The sequence below is a fragment of the Penaeus chinensis genome, chromosome 9 (genome assembly GCF_019202785.1).
Source record: "Penaeus chinensis breed Huanghai No. 1 chromosome 9, ASM1920278v2, whole genome shotgun sequence".
NCBI classification, from domain to species: Eukaryota; Metazoa; Arthropoda; class Malacostraca; order Decapoda; family Penaeidae; genus Penaeus; species Penaeus chinensis.
The window spans coordinates 23,338,527-23,353,042 of NC_061827.1; the positions used below are offsets into that span (position 1 = coordinate 23,338,527).

General features: G+C 35.3%; 3 protein-coding genes across 3 annotated transcripts in view; all 3 read left to right on the forward strand.

Annotated features, from left to right (window-relative positions):
• The window catches only part of LOC125029172 (E3 ubiquitin-protein ligase TRIM33-like), a 1,323-nt gene extending 45 nt beyond the window's left edge, over window positions 1-1,278 (forward strand). Inside the window, exons 2-4 of the mRNA XM_047619023.1 lie at window positions 102-200; window positions 328-483; window positions 1,074-1,278. Of these exons, the coding sequence (XP_047474979.1) occupies window positions 107-200; window positions 328-483; window positions 1,074-1,159 (336 nt within the window). The 5' untranslated portion in view covers window positions 102-106 and the 3' untranslated portion in view covers window positions 1,160-1,278. The remainder of the gene's footprint in view (window positions 1-101; window positions 201-327; window positions 484-1,073) is intronic.
• Window positions 1,279-7,911: 6,633 nt separating this feature from the next.
• On the forward strand, window positions 7,912-9,164 carry LOC125029173 (zyxin-like). Its single transcript, XM_047619024.1, has 4 exons — window positions 7,912-7,931; window positions 8,131-8,233; window positions 8,371-8,526; window positions 8,961-9,164. The coding sequence occupies exons 2-4, from the start codon at window positions 8,140-8,142 to the stop codon at window positions 9,044-9,046; spliced, it is 336 nt and encodes a 111-aa protein (XP_047474980.1). The 5' UTR covers window positions 7,912-7,931; window positions 8,131-8,139; the 3' UTR covers window positions 9,047-9,164.
• A 1,122-nt stretch (window positions 9,165-10,286) lies between these two features.
• LOC125028717 (skin secretory protein xP2-like) lies at window positions 10,287-14,228 on the forward strand. Its single transcript, XM_047618197.1, has 9 exons — window positions 10,287-10,364; window positions 10,523-10,550; window positions 11,269-11,331; window positions 11,601-11,702; window positions 11,854-12,009; window positions 13,001-13,018; window positions 13,227-13,328; window positions 13,480-13,635; window positions 14,025-14,228. Exons 1-9 carry the CDS (start codon window positions 10,287-10,289, stop codon window positions 14,108-14,110), a joined length of 789 nt encoding a protein of 262 aa, XP_047474153.1. The 3' UTR covers window positions 14,111-14,228.
• Window positions 14,229-14,516: the final 288 nt, after the last annotated feature.

The following is a 14,516-nucleotide window of genomic DNA, read 5'->3' on the forward strand; positions in this document are numbered from 1 at the left end:
ATCCTGTTTATCCCTTGAGTCTTTTACTCGGCTTCGCTAGACTGCTGTAGCAAAGCAAAAATCACGTTTTCTTTGTTAAGTGTAGGTATCTTTTTTTTCAGACAAGATGAAGGTTGCTGTAGTTTTGTGTTTCGTGGCCACTTTGACTGTTGCTGCCGCCCTGCCTCCCCCAGGTGGCTTTGGAGGCGCCATGCCCCCGGGTGAGTCTTTGTTGTTATTATTATTGTTATTGCTATTATTATTACTATGATGCAGTATGACATATAAACAGCCTCTACATCTGATCTCGCATATGTGAATTCCATGGACATTGCCCTTTCCTTGAAGCAGCGGCAGGAGCCTTCATCCCCTCCCCGGCCATGATCCAGTCCTTCATCCCGACGCCCGAGGAGATCAACGCCCTCAACGCCCTCCACACCACGCCCGCCCCCGGAGCCGCCCCCGCCCCTGCAGTCGTCCCGGGAGCACCTACGGCACCACCGAGTAAGTAGATTCATAACTGTCTTATTGATTTTTAATTTTAGTTATTTTGCTTATTTATTAATTTTTTTTATTTATGTATTTGCTTATTTGTTTATTGGAAAAGTGAGGCAAAGTGTGTGTTGAGGAAATGGACGATCCCTGATTGAAAGAAAAGAAAAAACATTTTAAAAAATAAAAACTTTTTCACACTACATTAATATGACAAAATGCAAAAACAGAACTGCTCTTACATAGTACAGCATTATTCCCCTTGGATACTCGCCCTAGTAATTTTCTAGTTTTCTGAAAACAATCATATCAAAGTACAACCTTCTTATGATTAAGATTTCGACGTATTATGCTATTAATATTATTATTAATTAATAGTAATATGTGTATATTATAAGGCAGTTAGAAATTCACTAAGCGTAACAATTTATATATATACATATATATATATATATATATATATATATACATATATATATATATATATATATATGTATATATTGTGCATATAGAACACTATGTATACGAATATTTTCTTGGGACATATTAAAGGGTTATAAAAAATATATATATTTCATTAATGGTATATTTCATTGTTCCAGCCATGCCTCCCGCTGTAGCCAACTTGGTGAAGAAGTACCAGGCCGCCGCCGCTGCCTTCATGCCTCCTGCCGCTGGAGCCGTCTGAGGAACCTGCTCCGAATTTGAAACACTGGCTCGAGGAATCGAAATGTGCTGGGCACTTTCATTACGTTAAATAACAGTATTATGTATGCTAGTCATATCAGTAAAGTTACATAAATTCAATATTAATTTGATTATTCATTGTATGAACATACGCGTGGAAACAAACCTGTATACATCAATATATATTTGTGTATGTGTCAGATGGATTGATATAAGTATATATATATATATATATATATACATTTGAGTGTGTGTGTGTGTATGTATGTACATATGTATACACACATATGTATGCATTTACGCATATATATATAAATATATACATATGCATATATATATATGCATATATAAATTAATATATATGTATATATACTGTATGTATACATACATATATATATACTGTATGTATACATATATATATACTGTATGTATACATACATATATATACTGTATGTATACATATATATACATATACTGTATGTATACACACACATATGTATGTATGTATATACTGTATGTATATATATACATATATACAAATCCATACATACATAAAACCAGTTTTATGAATACATATTTATAATGTCTCTCTAAGCCTAGGTTTCGATAAATCAACCATTAATCGACTGCAAAGCTAGTGAGCGTAATTCATTTATTGAGAATTTGAATTATGATTAAATAGATGTGCATGTAGGTCACAGTCTAACTGTGTTTATATATGTATATATGTATACGTATAATCATGTATGTATGTATGTATATGTACATATTTTTATATATACATTGATGTGTGTATATATATACATACATATACATATATATATATATGTGTGTGTGTGTGTGTGTGTGTGTGTGTGTGTGTGTATGTATATGTATATATATTTGCAAGTTTTGGGTTAGTCTTACATAGATGCAATAGTCATGCCCGACTACTGCCTTGTAGTTCAGTCCGTGTAAGGTCAAAGACTATGGGAATTCACCCTACACAAAACAATTGCTGCCTTGTAGTTCAGTCCTTGCATGGTTAAAGGCTATGAGAGTCTACCATATACCAAACAATCCACTGCCTTGTGGTATCTAGAAGATGAAAAGGCTTCGGGAGTCAACCCTGAGGAAAAATCCGGAGTCCCGAAGGCAGTTCATTCTGGCAATTCCTGCGACTCCGCTGGTGCCAAATCGTATCGGTCTTTGCCGTTCCTTTGGATCCACAGCTGCGTGGAGAGACCCCTGTTGCATGAGCAACAGCCTGCTCCTCACTTTCTTTCGCCCAGGCATGGACTCTAAGTGTACGGGTGTGGGTAGAGACAATAATGCTATCGTCGATATATATATGTGTGTGTGTGTGTGTGTGTGTGTGTGTGTGTGTGTGTGTGTGTGTGTGTAAACATACTGTGTATATATATATGTGTGTGTATATATATACATATATATACACACACATTCACACGCATGCATATGCACGCACGCACGCATATATATCGATGATTGGATAATATAAAGAAATGTATCATTATCACATACATCTTTACACATATGTGTGCATACATACAAATTTTATTCATATACATAAATTTCTTTATATATAACCTACTCCTATCGTACTGATAAGAAATGATGAAAACAACAAGGAGAGATTAACGGTCGTGGTCATTACATGTACCACCGATCTTTAGCTCAATAAAAGCTCTTCTCATATTCCTCTTTCCTCCATGTAACGCCCAGAGCTCTGCATCTAAGGCAGGGACATCAGGCGGCGGCGGCTTTGTACTTCTGCACCAAGGTGGCCACGGCGGGAGGCACGGATTAAAAAAAAATGAATGAATGAAAAAATAAATATACAGTGGAATATATTCTCAATTTTCTTTATGTTTCCCATATGTATTAGTATAAATGTATAAATGTAGTCGAAGCCGCCTGGGGGAGGCACGGCAGCAGCAACAGCCAAAGAGGCGGCGAAAAACAACACTACAACAACCTTCATTTTGATGTCTGAAAACATTGTGCCCATATTTAAAATCGCGATTTTTTCTGTTTTGCAAAGTTGATATGGAATCACTCAGGTTTCACCTTAAAAGCTTGCACTTAAAAATTCTAAAAGGATGTGATACGTAAAAGTTTCTTATTTCACCAAAAGATATACCATGCGTTCAGACTTATCTCAGCACAACAAAACCGACCACAAAAGGAAACTACAATAACCTTTAGAAACTTACTAACAGTTAAAGTGGATGAGCAGGATGACGCTATGACGCTCACCTCGCCGATCCTTCGCAGACGCAGGAGACCACAGATGTGTGTGTGTGTGCATATATATATATATATATATATATATATATATATATATATATGAATAAATATATATACATACATATATACACATACACACACACACACATAAATGTATATGTATGTATATATATATATATATATATATATATATTTCTATGTACGTATATATGTCTATATATATATATTTATATATTTATATATATATATATGCATGTATGTTTATATATGTATATATATATATATATATATATATATATATCGATGTTCATATCACATGACTATTGACAGTTGACACACGTCTGGTTCGTAGACTGACAAATCTGAACGGTAACGAACAAAAGTTCATACTTGCTCCAGGGGAAAGCTCAAACATAAGAAATTTGATGTAAAATAGCTAGTCTTTGGTGACCTGAAACTGCTGCCGTTGCATTCAATTGCAGAAACAATAACCAAATATTGTCTTTGTGCCCCGCATGACTAGAGCGATTCTACATTGTCCCAGGTTCTCTCAGCCGATGTTCATGGGAATTGAGCTGTTTTTACTAGTTGACTTTAGATTATTACTTTTTTTAATCCATATATAATATATATATATATATATATATATATATACAAAGTATATAAATACATATATACGCATGTATATATAAATATATATATATATAATTATATATACAAATATATATGTATAAATATAGATATGTGTGTGTGTGTGTGTGTGTGTGTGTGTGTGTGTGTGTGTCTGTGTATGAGTGTGTGTGTGTGTGTGTGCAAGATGAAGAAAGTTTTCTTTCTAGAAAATCTTGCACATCGTCAAACAGGACATTATTAAATGGGAAATCTACATCAAAACTCACTAATTTCCTCCTCTAATATGACTACTAAAAGAGGATCCCATAAAAGGAGAAAAATGCTCGCTAGCCAAGAGTCAAATGCTAACTGAGTTGCAAGACGAAATAATAGGCCTTAAAGGGACAGCCTGTTTATGAGCTTTAGGAAGGCCATACAAATATAAAATAGAGGGATTTACCGTTCTAAAGCGATCAAAATATTTGGGGTCAGGACCTTTAGCAGCAATACGTCTGAGGTTGTTAGTTGGCAGAAGCTGGAATTGATATTGTTTTTACGTATCCGTAAAAAACATTAGTTGAGAACAGTGCGGCAGTCCTTACACTATTCCGTGTAAGGACTGCCCCAAGTTTTACATAGACGAAAATAATGTAGAATCTATTTAGAGACATTCTCTACGAATAGATGAACAGTTTTAACTTGACAAAAGGCAATCCAGAAGCAATGAAATGTTGAAATGATCAGTGGTAAATAATTATGTTAAATGGAAAACATCGTTCAATATAAATTAGAAAGACGAACGAAACACACACACACATATATATATATATATATATATATATATATATATATATATGCATATATATATAAAACTATATATAAATATATATATAAAACTATATATAAATACATACATATATATATGTGTGTGTGTGTGGGTGTGTGTGTGTGTGTGTAAATATAGATATAAATATATATATATATATATATATATATATATATATATATGCATGTATGTACACAAGCACACAGACATACATTTATATATATATAAATATATATATACATATATTCATATACACACACATACATATATCTGTCTATCTATCTATCTATCTACATATATATTTATATTTCTTACATATATGCGTATTTATGCAAATGTAGATATATATATATATATATATATATATATATATATATATATATAAACATTTATATATATATTTATATATGTATGTATACATATGTATGTATATCTTTATACATGTATATATACATGTATATATATGTGTGTTTGTATGCAATATGAATATTTTTATTTACATGTATATATGAATATATATATATATATATATATATATATATATATATATAAATATATATATATATATATATATATTTAATAATTTACACATACATATGTACATACCTATATATATGTGTGTGTGTGTATATATATATATATATATATATATATATATATATATATATATATATATGTATATATGAATATATATATATGTATGTGTGTATATATATTCATATATATATGTATGTATGTATATATATATATATGTATATATATATATATATATATATATATATATATATGCATATATATATATGTATGTATATATATACATATATATGGAATGTCTTGGAAAACGGATGAAAAAGATTCAGTGCTGTATTTGCATAAGAAGAGGACGATAGACAGGAAGATATCATCATGACGACATTTGCATAAAATCTGATTTTAGCAAGAAAAGTAAAAATAGCAGTTTTTTCATTTATCAAAGACAAATAGAAATAATGACACGATTATCGAATATAACTTACATTGCATGGAGAATAGACGAATAAAGATTGAAGAAAGGATTGAAACCTAATTAAGAGAAACATTTCAAATTTAAAGTTAAAAAAAATTATCGACCATAACGCCGTTGCCATCGCTCAGTTTCGCTTAAATTAGTAGATAACCAGTACAGTACTTCGTGAATCGCATAATCAAAAATTTATTGTTGAATAATAACTGCGATATATACGTGTTTCATCATCATCACCATGACAACAATGACCATAGTAATGATAATGGAAAATCTACGAATAATGATACTAATAACCTTGATAATAATACTTGTAATTACCATAGCGATACCAGCAACATCAGCAGTAACTGTAATTATACTGATATGCAATAATGGTAGTAATTACAGTAATAATGATCAAAACATATCTTAGGATTATAACATTACAGTATTCACATCTACTACGTTCTGAAATCCATTGTATTGCACTGTTTGTGTGAAATATAAAAATAGTCCTACGTTTTTATGTGTGGCCTTTACTCTGGAACAGTTATTAAGAATTGTTTGTTGTCTTTCAGACTTATTAGTCTGCTAACGTAATTACGAGATTGCAGGAGGTTTGTTTACATCGTAAATCAAGCTACTTCCTCGTTTCTCGCAGCGAGCCTAATTTCAAAACACTTCCGAAGTCGTAAACACGTACGCGAAACTTCTGCGGGTGCCCGAAACCACTCGTACCGTTCATGGTGGCGACCCTCCTCCGCTCATATCAGCCTCATAAATACCTTCAAGAGTGTGCACATGTGACTTTTCTTTGGGGAAATCAATTAATGTGTAAGAACAATACATTTAGGAGGCATAGTTACATAAAAAATAATATGGCTAATGTAAATAAGCCTTTGCCGATCCGCGGAGGCCGTAGAAACACTTATTGCGAGTCTAATGTAAATCACTCAACAAGTTTAATTTATCAAGAGTTAAAGGATTTCTGACACAACATCAAAAACGAATTTTGAATGAATATGCATAACTTCCATCAGTTTGACTATTTTTCTTTAGAACAACAAATTATAATAAATATTCAATAACAAATGTTATCAGTATATAAACACACCTCTTAATAACCATATATAATATTATGGAAGCAAGGGATTAACTTGCAGATGAATCATGAGAAAAGAAAACTTTATCAAATTTGTTGTAGTGTATCATACTCTCTTTATGAAATTATAATGAAATGCTTTTGACATATTTTTGAAAGAAAAAAACATAAATGTGATAAAAGTACTGAGTAAAAAAGAGAGAAAGAGCTAGAGACACAGATGTATGTGTATAATATACATATATTTGTGTGTGTATGTGTGTGCTTTCATATGTATATATATATATGCATGTCTATATATTTATGCATTTATTTATATATACTTATATGTTTTGTGATTTTACTGCATATGAATAGATATAAATATATAGATATAGCTATAGATATATATAGAGATATCAGAATTTATTGATAAAGGTGATGAAGATTAATAAAGGCATTTACTGATGAAAGTGACCCATTGACCCCTGACTCTAACTAGAAAAAAAAACATTTACTGGCATTAAAGTCTCATGACTTTTCTTTATCTGCCTTACTGAATTGAACATCATTTTAGAAATCCTGTTTAATCACATTTTAAGTGAATGTTTCATAAAGAAACTGTTATTGGTAAACCTCATTAGTTCTGTCTCAGCTCAGCGGTTAGCGCTTTGTGATTGGTCGATTTTAGAGTTAACGCTGTTTGGTCGTTCGAGCCGTTCTTTTAGGAAATAAAGACTATGATACCTAGCGATAGTAAATACGGTCGTAACGGTTACGAGACCCCTTTCGTTGTTTGGCGCTTGGAAATGGGTCGTAATGTCGCTAGTTGAGAAATCGTTGATACTTCTCGTAAATGTTACGAGAGACGTTAACGAGAAAGTTTAATAAATCCGGGCCCAGACGTGTGTCAACTGTCAGCCGTCACGTGACATCAGCTTAGGTATATATATGAGCGAACAGGCGTTGATCCTGAGTCTGCGAAGGATCGCCGAGGTAAACGTCAACGCGTCCAAACTCAAGTGAGTCGTCTTGCTTATCCACTTAATCTGTTTTTCAGCTTCGTAAGACTATTGTACATATCGAGAAATGAAAATATCAAATGTATGGCTTATAACTATACAATTTCCAGTACTAGGTAAAGCCTGATTTTTTTCCTTCTACTTTACATATAGTAGAGCAAAAAATACAATTTCTAAAATACAAACACGATGTTTTCAGACAATCAAGATGAATGCTGCTGTAGTGTTGTGTTTCGCCGCCTCTTTGGCTGTTGCTGCTGCCGTGCCTCCCCCAGGCGGCTTCGGCGGATTCATGCCTCCGGGTGAGTCCTTGTTATTTATTTATTTATTTTTATTTTTTATTGATTAATTGATTTTTTTTTTTTTTTTAATAATTAAAATTCGATTTTACTTGTAAATAACCTCTACATGACCATACTTATTGCCTTTCCCCTTGAAGCAGCGGCAGGAGCCTTCGCCCCCTCCCCGGCCATGATCCAGTCCTTCATCCCGACGCCCGAGGAGATCAACGCCCTCAACGCCCTCCACACCACGCCCGTCCCCGGAGCCGCCCCCGCCCCTGCAGTCGCTCCGGGAGCTCCTACGGCGCCACCAAGTATGTAGATTGGAACTTTTCACTTTTATCTTAGATATTTATGAATGTCTTTAGTTATTCATCTTTTAAGTATCTATTTGTTTGCAACAATTCATAATTTTCTTACATGATGCAACATAATTACTTTTGGATACTTAGTTTTCTAACTTTTACAAAATCATATACAAGAACAAATCTCTCAATAGCTAGGATTTCGTCAGAACTATTTCATGCAATATCTCTTAGACGAAGTCCTATGCAAAGAATATCTGACCATGAATACTATGTATATACTGGAGGGTAGTCGGAAAAACGTAATTGTTACATACACATTTTGTACACACAGTGCACACTGTATTTATATATTCTCTTTCCAGAGACATAAAAACAATAATAAAAAAACACATCGAAATATATATTGTAATAATGATACATTTCATTGTGCCTTGTTCCAGCCATGCCTCCCGCTGTAGCCAACTTGGTGAAGAAGTACCAGGCCGCCGCCGCTGCCTTCATGCCTCCTGCCGCTGGAGCCGTCTGAGGACCCTCTTCCGAATTGGGAACACTGGCTCGAGGAATGGGAATGTGCTGGGCACTCTCATTACGCTGAATGAAAGTATTACGTATGCTAGTCATATCAATAAAGTTATATGAATTCACGTTTAATTTGATAACCCTGTGGGTTTGTTTTTTTCGGCAAGTATGAAAATACGCATACGAACAAATGTATAAGTGCACATTGAATAGTAAACGAATTGTATCAATACATTAGTAAATGCATCCATATGTGTTTAATAATTACACTGAACTGAAAATATTGTTCAATATAAGTAATAGATAATTATTGCAGGGAAACTTTAAAAGCGTCTCGGATTCAAAAGCCTATTGAGTTTTTATGTATTTTTAATCAGCCGGCTACTGGCAAATTTTCTTTCTTCAGTTCCATATGTGCTTTGAATGTGTGTGATTGTGGCTTCGCAGCCCTTCTCATGAGAGATGTCAAAACCACTCAGGTTGCTTTCTAAATCAAAGATCAGTCATTATAAGATATAATTCTACACAGAGGTGTATGTACGAGTCTTTTTCAAATCTAAATGCTTCTACGGGTTTTTGGTCCCATTTCCCATACGCATTATACGACGAAAGCCTAGCGACACACATACACATATCTATTTATATATATGTACATTTATACATATATACATATATACATATATACATATATATAACCTGTATACAATAGACTTCTCAAGGCGATATGTCGTTTTCTCGAGCAAGCAGTCAGAGTGCAGGCATTTTTACGATCGCCGTGACGGGGAATTAGACTCAGGACCACGAGGGTCGGAGTCCAGTGCTCTAACCGCTGGACCATCGCGCCAGTGTATGTATGTATATATAATCTGGATACACTCAGGCGGGCGCGTACATGACTATATGTGTATACATATATATATAGAGAGAGATTTGTGTGTGTGTGCGTGTACGTGTGTATGTGTGTGTGTTCTTTTAATTGCGATTTCGACAAAACTGATTCGTGAAATATTTCCTAAACGAAGAGTCGTCAGGAGTGTATCGCAAGTTATGCAACAAATATCATCGGTCTATAAATACCATGTAGATATTAGAATGCAATCGGAAATACAGTATCGTTAGAATAGATGCACATACTGAACATATAGAACATATTCTATATACGTATTTTATTTAAGGGTATAAAAAACAAACATACAAAACATACAAATGTATATATATTTCATTAAAGAAGCTTTATTGTTCCAGCCATGTTTCCCGCTGTAGCCAACTTGGTGAGGAAGTTCCAGGCCGCTGCTGCTGTCTTCATGCCCTCGGCCGCTGGAGCCGTCTGAGGAACCTGTTCCGAATCTGGAACACTGGTTCGAGAAATGGGAATGTGCTGGGCACTCTAATTGCGTTGAATACCAGTATTATGTATGTTAGCCAAATCAATAAAGTTATATAAATTCAAGTTTAATTTGATCATCCCTTGTCATTTATGCAGCATGACCATACGCATGAAAACCTCATACGTACAGATATATGTCTTTTATGCACAAATGGATCGAAATGATAAGAACAGTTTGTTTGCTTTTGCAAGGGAAAAAATGGGTTTCCTTTTTCATAAAGGGTAAAAAGAGCACCTTTCTTTTTCAAGATATATATTTTTTTCCATCAAGGGAAAAGCAATTTCTTTTTCAAGGGAAAAAATGTTTTTTTTTTAATCAAGGGAAAAAGAGCCGCCTTCGTATTCATCGAGAATAAATTCGATTAATGTTTAGGCTATCGAAAATATATTTGCTTAGAATAGGAATATGGTCGAAAGGAAATTAAAAACATTCCAAATGTCATTTTATCGACTGTAACACGGTTATCATCGATCAATGTCGCTTAATTTAGTAAATAACCATTACAGTAACCTATTGGTAATTATACCTATTTTTCGCATCAGTGAAAGTTTATCGTTGAATGTTTCACGCATATCAACTGCAATATGTACTTATTTCATCATCAAGATGACCACGATGATCACAACGATTAATCATGATCTTGACCACAACTATAATTATGATCATCCATAGAAATATGATAATGGTACTGATACTAATGACAATATTGATAAAATTTATAATAATTAATAATAATCCTGTGCAATACACTGCGTGAAATATGATAATAGATTACCAGCTTATATTTGTATGTGTGAACTTTGCCCTGAACATTTATACAGAATTGTTCGTTACCTTTCAGAATTCTCAGCCTACGAACCAGACGTGCGTGTCAACTGTCAACCATCACGTGACAGCAGCTTGGGTATATAAATGAGCGAACACGCCTTGGGCCCCTGAGTCTGCGAAGGATCGGGAGGTAAGCGCAGCTTGTCACCCTGCTCCTCAACTTAATCTCTTGCTCAGCTTCTTAAGATTGATATAACTCCAATTGATAATCAGTTTAAATTGCACTCAGATGAAATAATAGCATTTTCGGTGAAGAGAGAAGCATCATTTTTTAACATACTATTTATAAAGGTTTGAGGGCAAGCCTATGTCTTAAGGTAAGACCGGAGTGTTTTCTTTCTTCAGACATCAAGATGAATGCTGCTGTAGTGTTGTGTTTCGCCGCCTCTTTGGCTGTTGCTGCTGCCCTGCCTCCCCCAGGCGGCTTCGGCGGAGCCATGCCTCCAGGTGAGTCCCTGTTCTTCTTTCATAATTTTTCTGTTCAACTTATAAGTTAGTTGATTCATGATTAATTGATCATAACTCGATTTTACTTGTAAAGAGCGTGTAGTACGATTACCCTTAGAGACTTCCTTGAACCTTACCCATCCCCTTGAAGCAGCGGCAGGAGCCTTCGCCCCCTCCCCGGCCATGATCCAGTCCTTCATCCCGACGCCCGAGGAGATCAACGCCCTCAACGCCCTCCACACCACGCCCGCCCCCGGAGCCGCCCCCGCCCCTGCAGTCGTCCCGGGAGCTCCTACGGCGCCACCAGGTAAGTAAATCCTTAACCTGTTCCGAATCTGGAACACTGGCTCGAGAAATGGGAATGTGCTGGGTGCTTTCAATGCGTTGAATACCAATATTATGTATGTTAGCCAAACCAATAAAGTTATATCAATTCAAGTTTAATTTGATCATCCCTTGTCATTTATGCAGCACGACCATACGCATGAAAACAACCTCACACGTACATATGTCTTTTATGCACAAATAGGTCTAAATTATTAAAAACTGTTTGTTTGCTTTTGCAATGGAAAAAATAGGTTTTCCTTTTCATAAAGGAAAAAAAGAGCACCTTTTTCAAGGGAAAAAATCTTTTCAATCAAGGAAAAAGCAATTTCTTTTTCAAGAAAAAAAATGTTTTTTTATCAAGGAAAAAAGAGCTGTTCATCTAGAATAAATGCGATTAATGTTAGGCTATCGAAAATATATTTGCGTAGAATAGGAATATGGTCGAAAGGAAATTAAGAACATTCCGAATGTGTCATTTTATCGACTGTAACACGGTTATCATCGATCAATGTCGCTTAACTTAGTAAATAACCAATACAGTAACCTCTTGGTAATTATACCTTTTTTTCGCATCAGTGAAAGTTTATCGTTGAATGTTTCACGCATATCAACTGCAATATTTACTTATTTCATCAAGATGACCACGATGATCACAACGATTAATCATGATCTTGACCACAACTATAATTATGATCATCCATAGAAATATGATAATGGTACTGATACTAATGACAATATTGATAAAATTTATAATAATTAATAATAATCCTGTGCAATACACTGCGTGAAATATGATAATAGATTACCAGCTTATATTTGTATGTGTGAACTTTGCCCTGAACATTTATACAGAATTGTTCGTTACCTTTCAGAATTCTCAGCCTACGAACCAGACGTGCGTGTCAACTGTCAACCATCACGTGACAGCAGCTTGGGTATATAAATGAGCGAACACGCCTTGGGCCCCTGAGTCTGCGAAGGATCGGGAGGTAAGCGCAGCTTGTCACCCTGCTCCTCAACTTAATCTCTTGCTCAGCTTCTTAAGACTAATATAACTCCAATTGATAATCAGTTTAATTAGATGAAATAATAGCATTTTCGGTGAAGAGAGAAGCATCATTTTTTAACATACTATTTATAAAGGTTTGAGGGCAAGCCCATGTCTTAAGGTAAGACCGGAGTGTTTTCTTTCTTCAGACATCAAGATGAATGCTGCTGTAGTGTTGTGTTTCGCCGCCTCTTTGGCTGTTGCTGCTGCCCTGCCTCCCCCAGGCGGCTTCGGCGGAGCCATGCCTCCAGATGAGTCCCTGTTCTTCTTTCATAATTTTTCTGTTCAACTTATAAGTTAGTTGATTCATGATTAATTGATCATAACTCGATTTTACTTGTAAAGAGCGTGTAGTACGATTACCCTTAGAGACTTCCTTGAACCTTACCCATCCCCTTGAAGCAGCGGCAGGAGCCTTCGCCCCCTCCCCGGCCATGATCCAGTCCTTCATCCCGACGCCCGAGGAGATCAACGCCCTCAACGCCCTCCACACCACGCCCGCCCCCGGAGCCGCCCCCGCCCCTGCAGTCGTCCCGGGAGCTCCTACGGCGCCACCCAGTAAGTAGATGTATAACCTTTTCATCTCTTTACTAATTCATTAATTTATTTGTTTACCTATAATTATCAATTTATTTATCTATGTCTTTATTTAAATATTGATGACAAATGGTGGTCGAAGGTTGTGACTGTCCTTGACTTATGCAAGAATGCTACTTTCACAGCGAGAGCAGCCCTTATATAAAAGTCTATTTGGTTGCATATGCAACATAATTCCCCTGGAATACTTGCCCTAGTAAAATTCAACTGCTATGTTTGCATCAGAATACCAACCTCTTGTAGTTCGGACTTCGACAAAACTAATTCATGAAAAAAAATCTTAAACAAAGAGCCGGCAACCTAAGTATGCGAGTTACGCACTGAAGACATTTCATTGTGCCTTGTTCCAGCCATGCCTCCCGCTGTAGCCAACTTGGTGAAGAAGTACCAGGCCGCCGCCGCTGCCTTCATGCCTCCTGCCGCTGGAGCCGTCTGAGGACCCGGTTCCGAATTGGGAACACTGGCTCGAGGAATGGGAATGTGCTGGGCACTCTCATTACGCTGAATAAAAGTATTACGTATGCTAGTCATATCAATGAAGTTATTTGAATTAAGTTTAATTTGATTACCCTGTGTTTTTTGGGTTTTTTCGGCAAGTATGAAAATACGCATACGAACAAATGTATCAGTGTGTGTTTTATGCACAATGAATAGTAAACGAATTGTATCAATGCATCATTAAATGCATAGATAGGTGTTTAAAAATTACACTGAACTGAAAATATTACTCAATATAAGTAATAGACAATTATGGCAGGGAAACTTCAAGAGCGTCTCGGATTCAAAAGCCGATTGAGTTTTTATGTATTTTTAATCAGCCGACTACTGGCAAATTTTCTTCA

What these genes read in the sequence shown, in the direction of transcription:
- LOC125028717 (XM_047618197.1), top strand. Translation starts at nt 10,287, where the DNA reads ATGTTTCCCGCTGTAGCCAACTTGGTGAGGAAGTTCCAGGCCGCTGCT. An exon ending in TGCCCTCGGCCGCTGGAGCC is followed by an intron (nt 10,365 to 10,522) that starts GTCTGAGGAACC and finishes TCATTTATGCAG; the next exon opens with CATGACCATACGCATGAAAA. An exon ending in ATCACGTGACAGCAGCTTGG is followed by an intron (nt 11,332 to 11,600) that starts GTATATAAATGA and finishes TTCTTTCTTCAG; the next exon opens with ACATCAAGATGAATGCTGCT.
- LOC125029173 (XM_047619024.1), top strand. Translation starts at nt 8,140, where the DNA reads ATGAATGCTGCTGTAGTGTTGTGTTTCGCCGCCTCTTTGGCTGTTGCT. An exon ending in CGGCGGATTCATGCCTCCGG is followed by an intron (nt 8,234 to 8,370) that starts GTGAGTCCTTGT and finishes TTCCCCTTGAAG; the next exon opens with CAGCGGCAGGAGCCTTCGCC. An exon ending in AGCTCCTACGGCGCCACCAA is followed by an intron (nt 8,527 to 8,960) that starts GTATGTAGATTG and finishes GCCTTGTTCCAG; the next exon opens with CCATGCCTCCCGCTGTAGCC.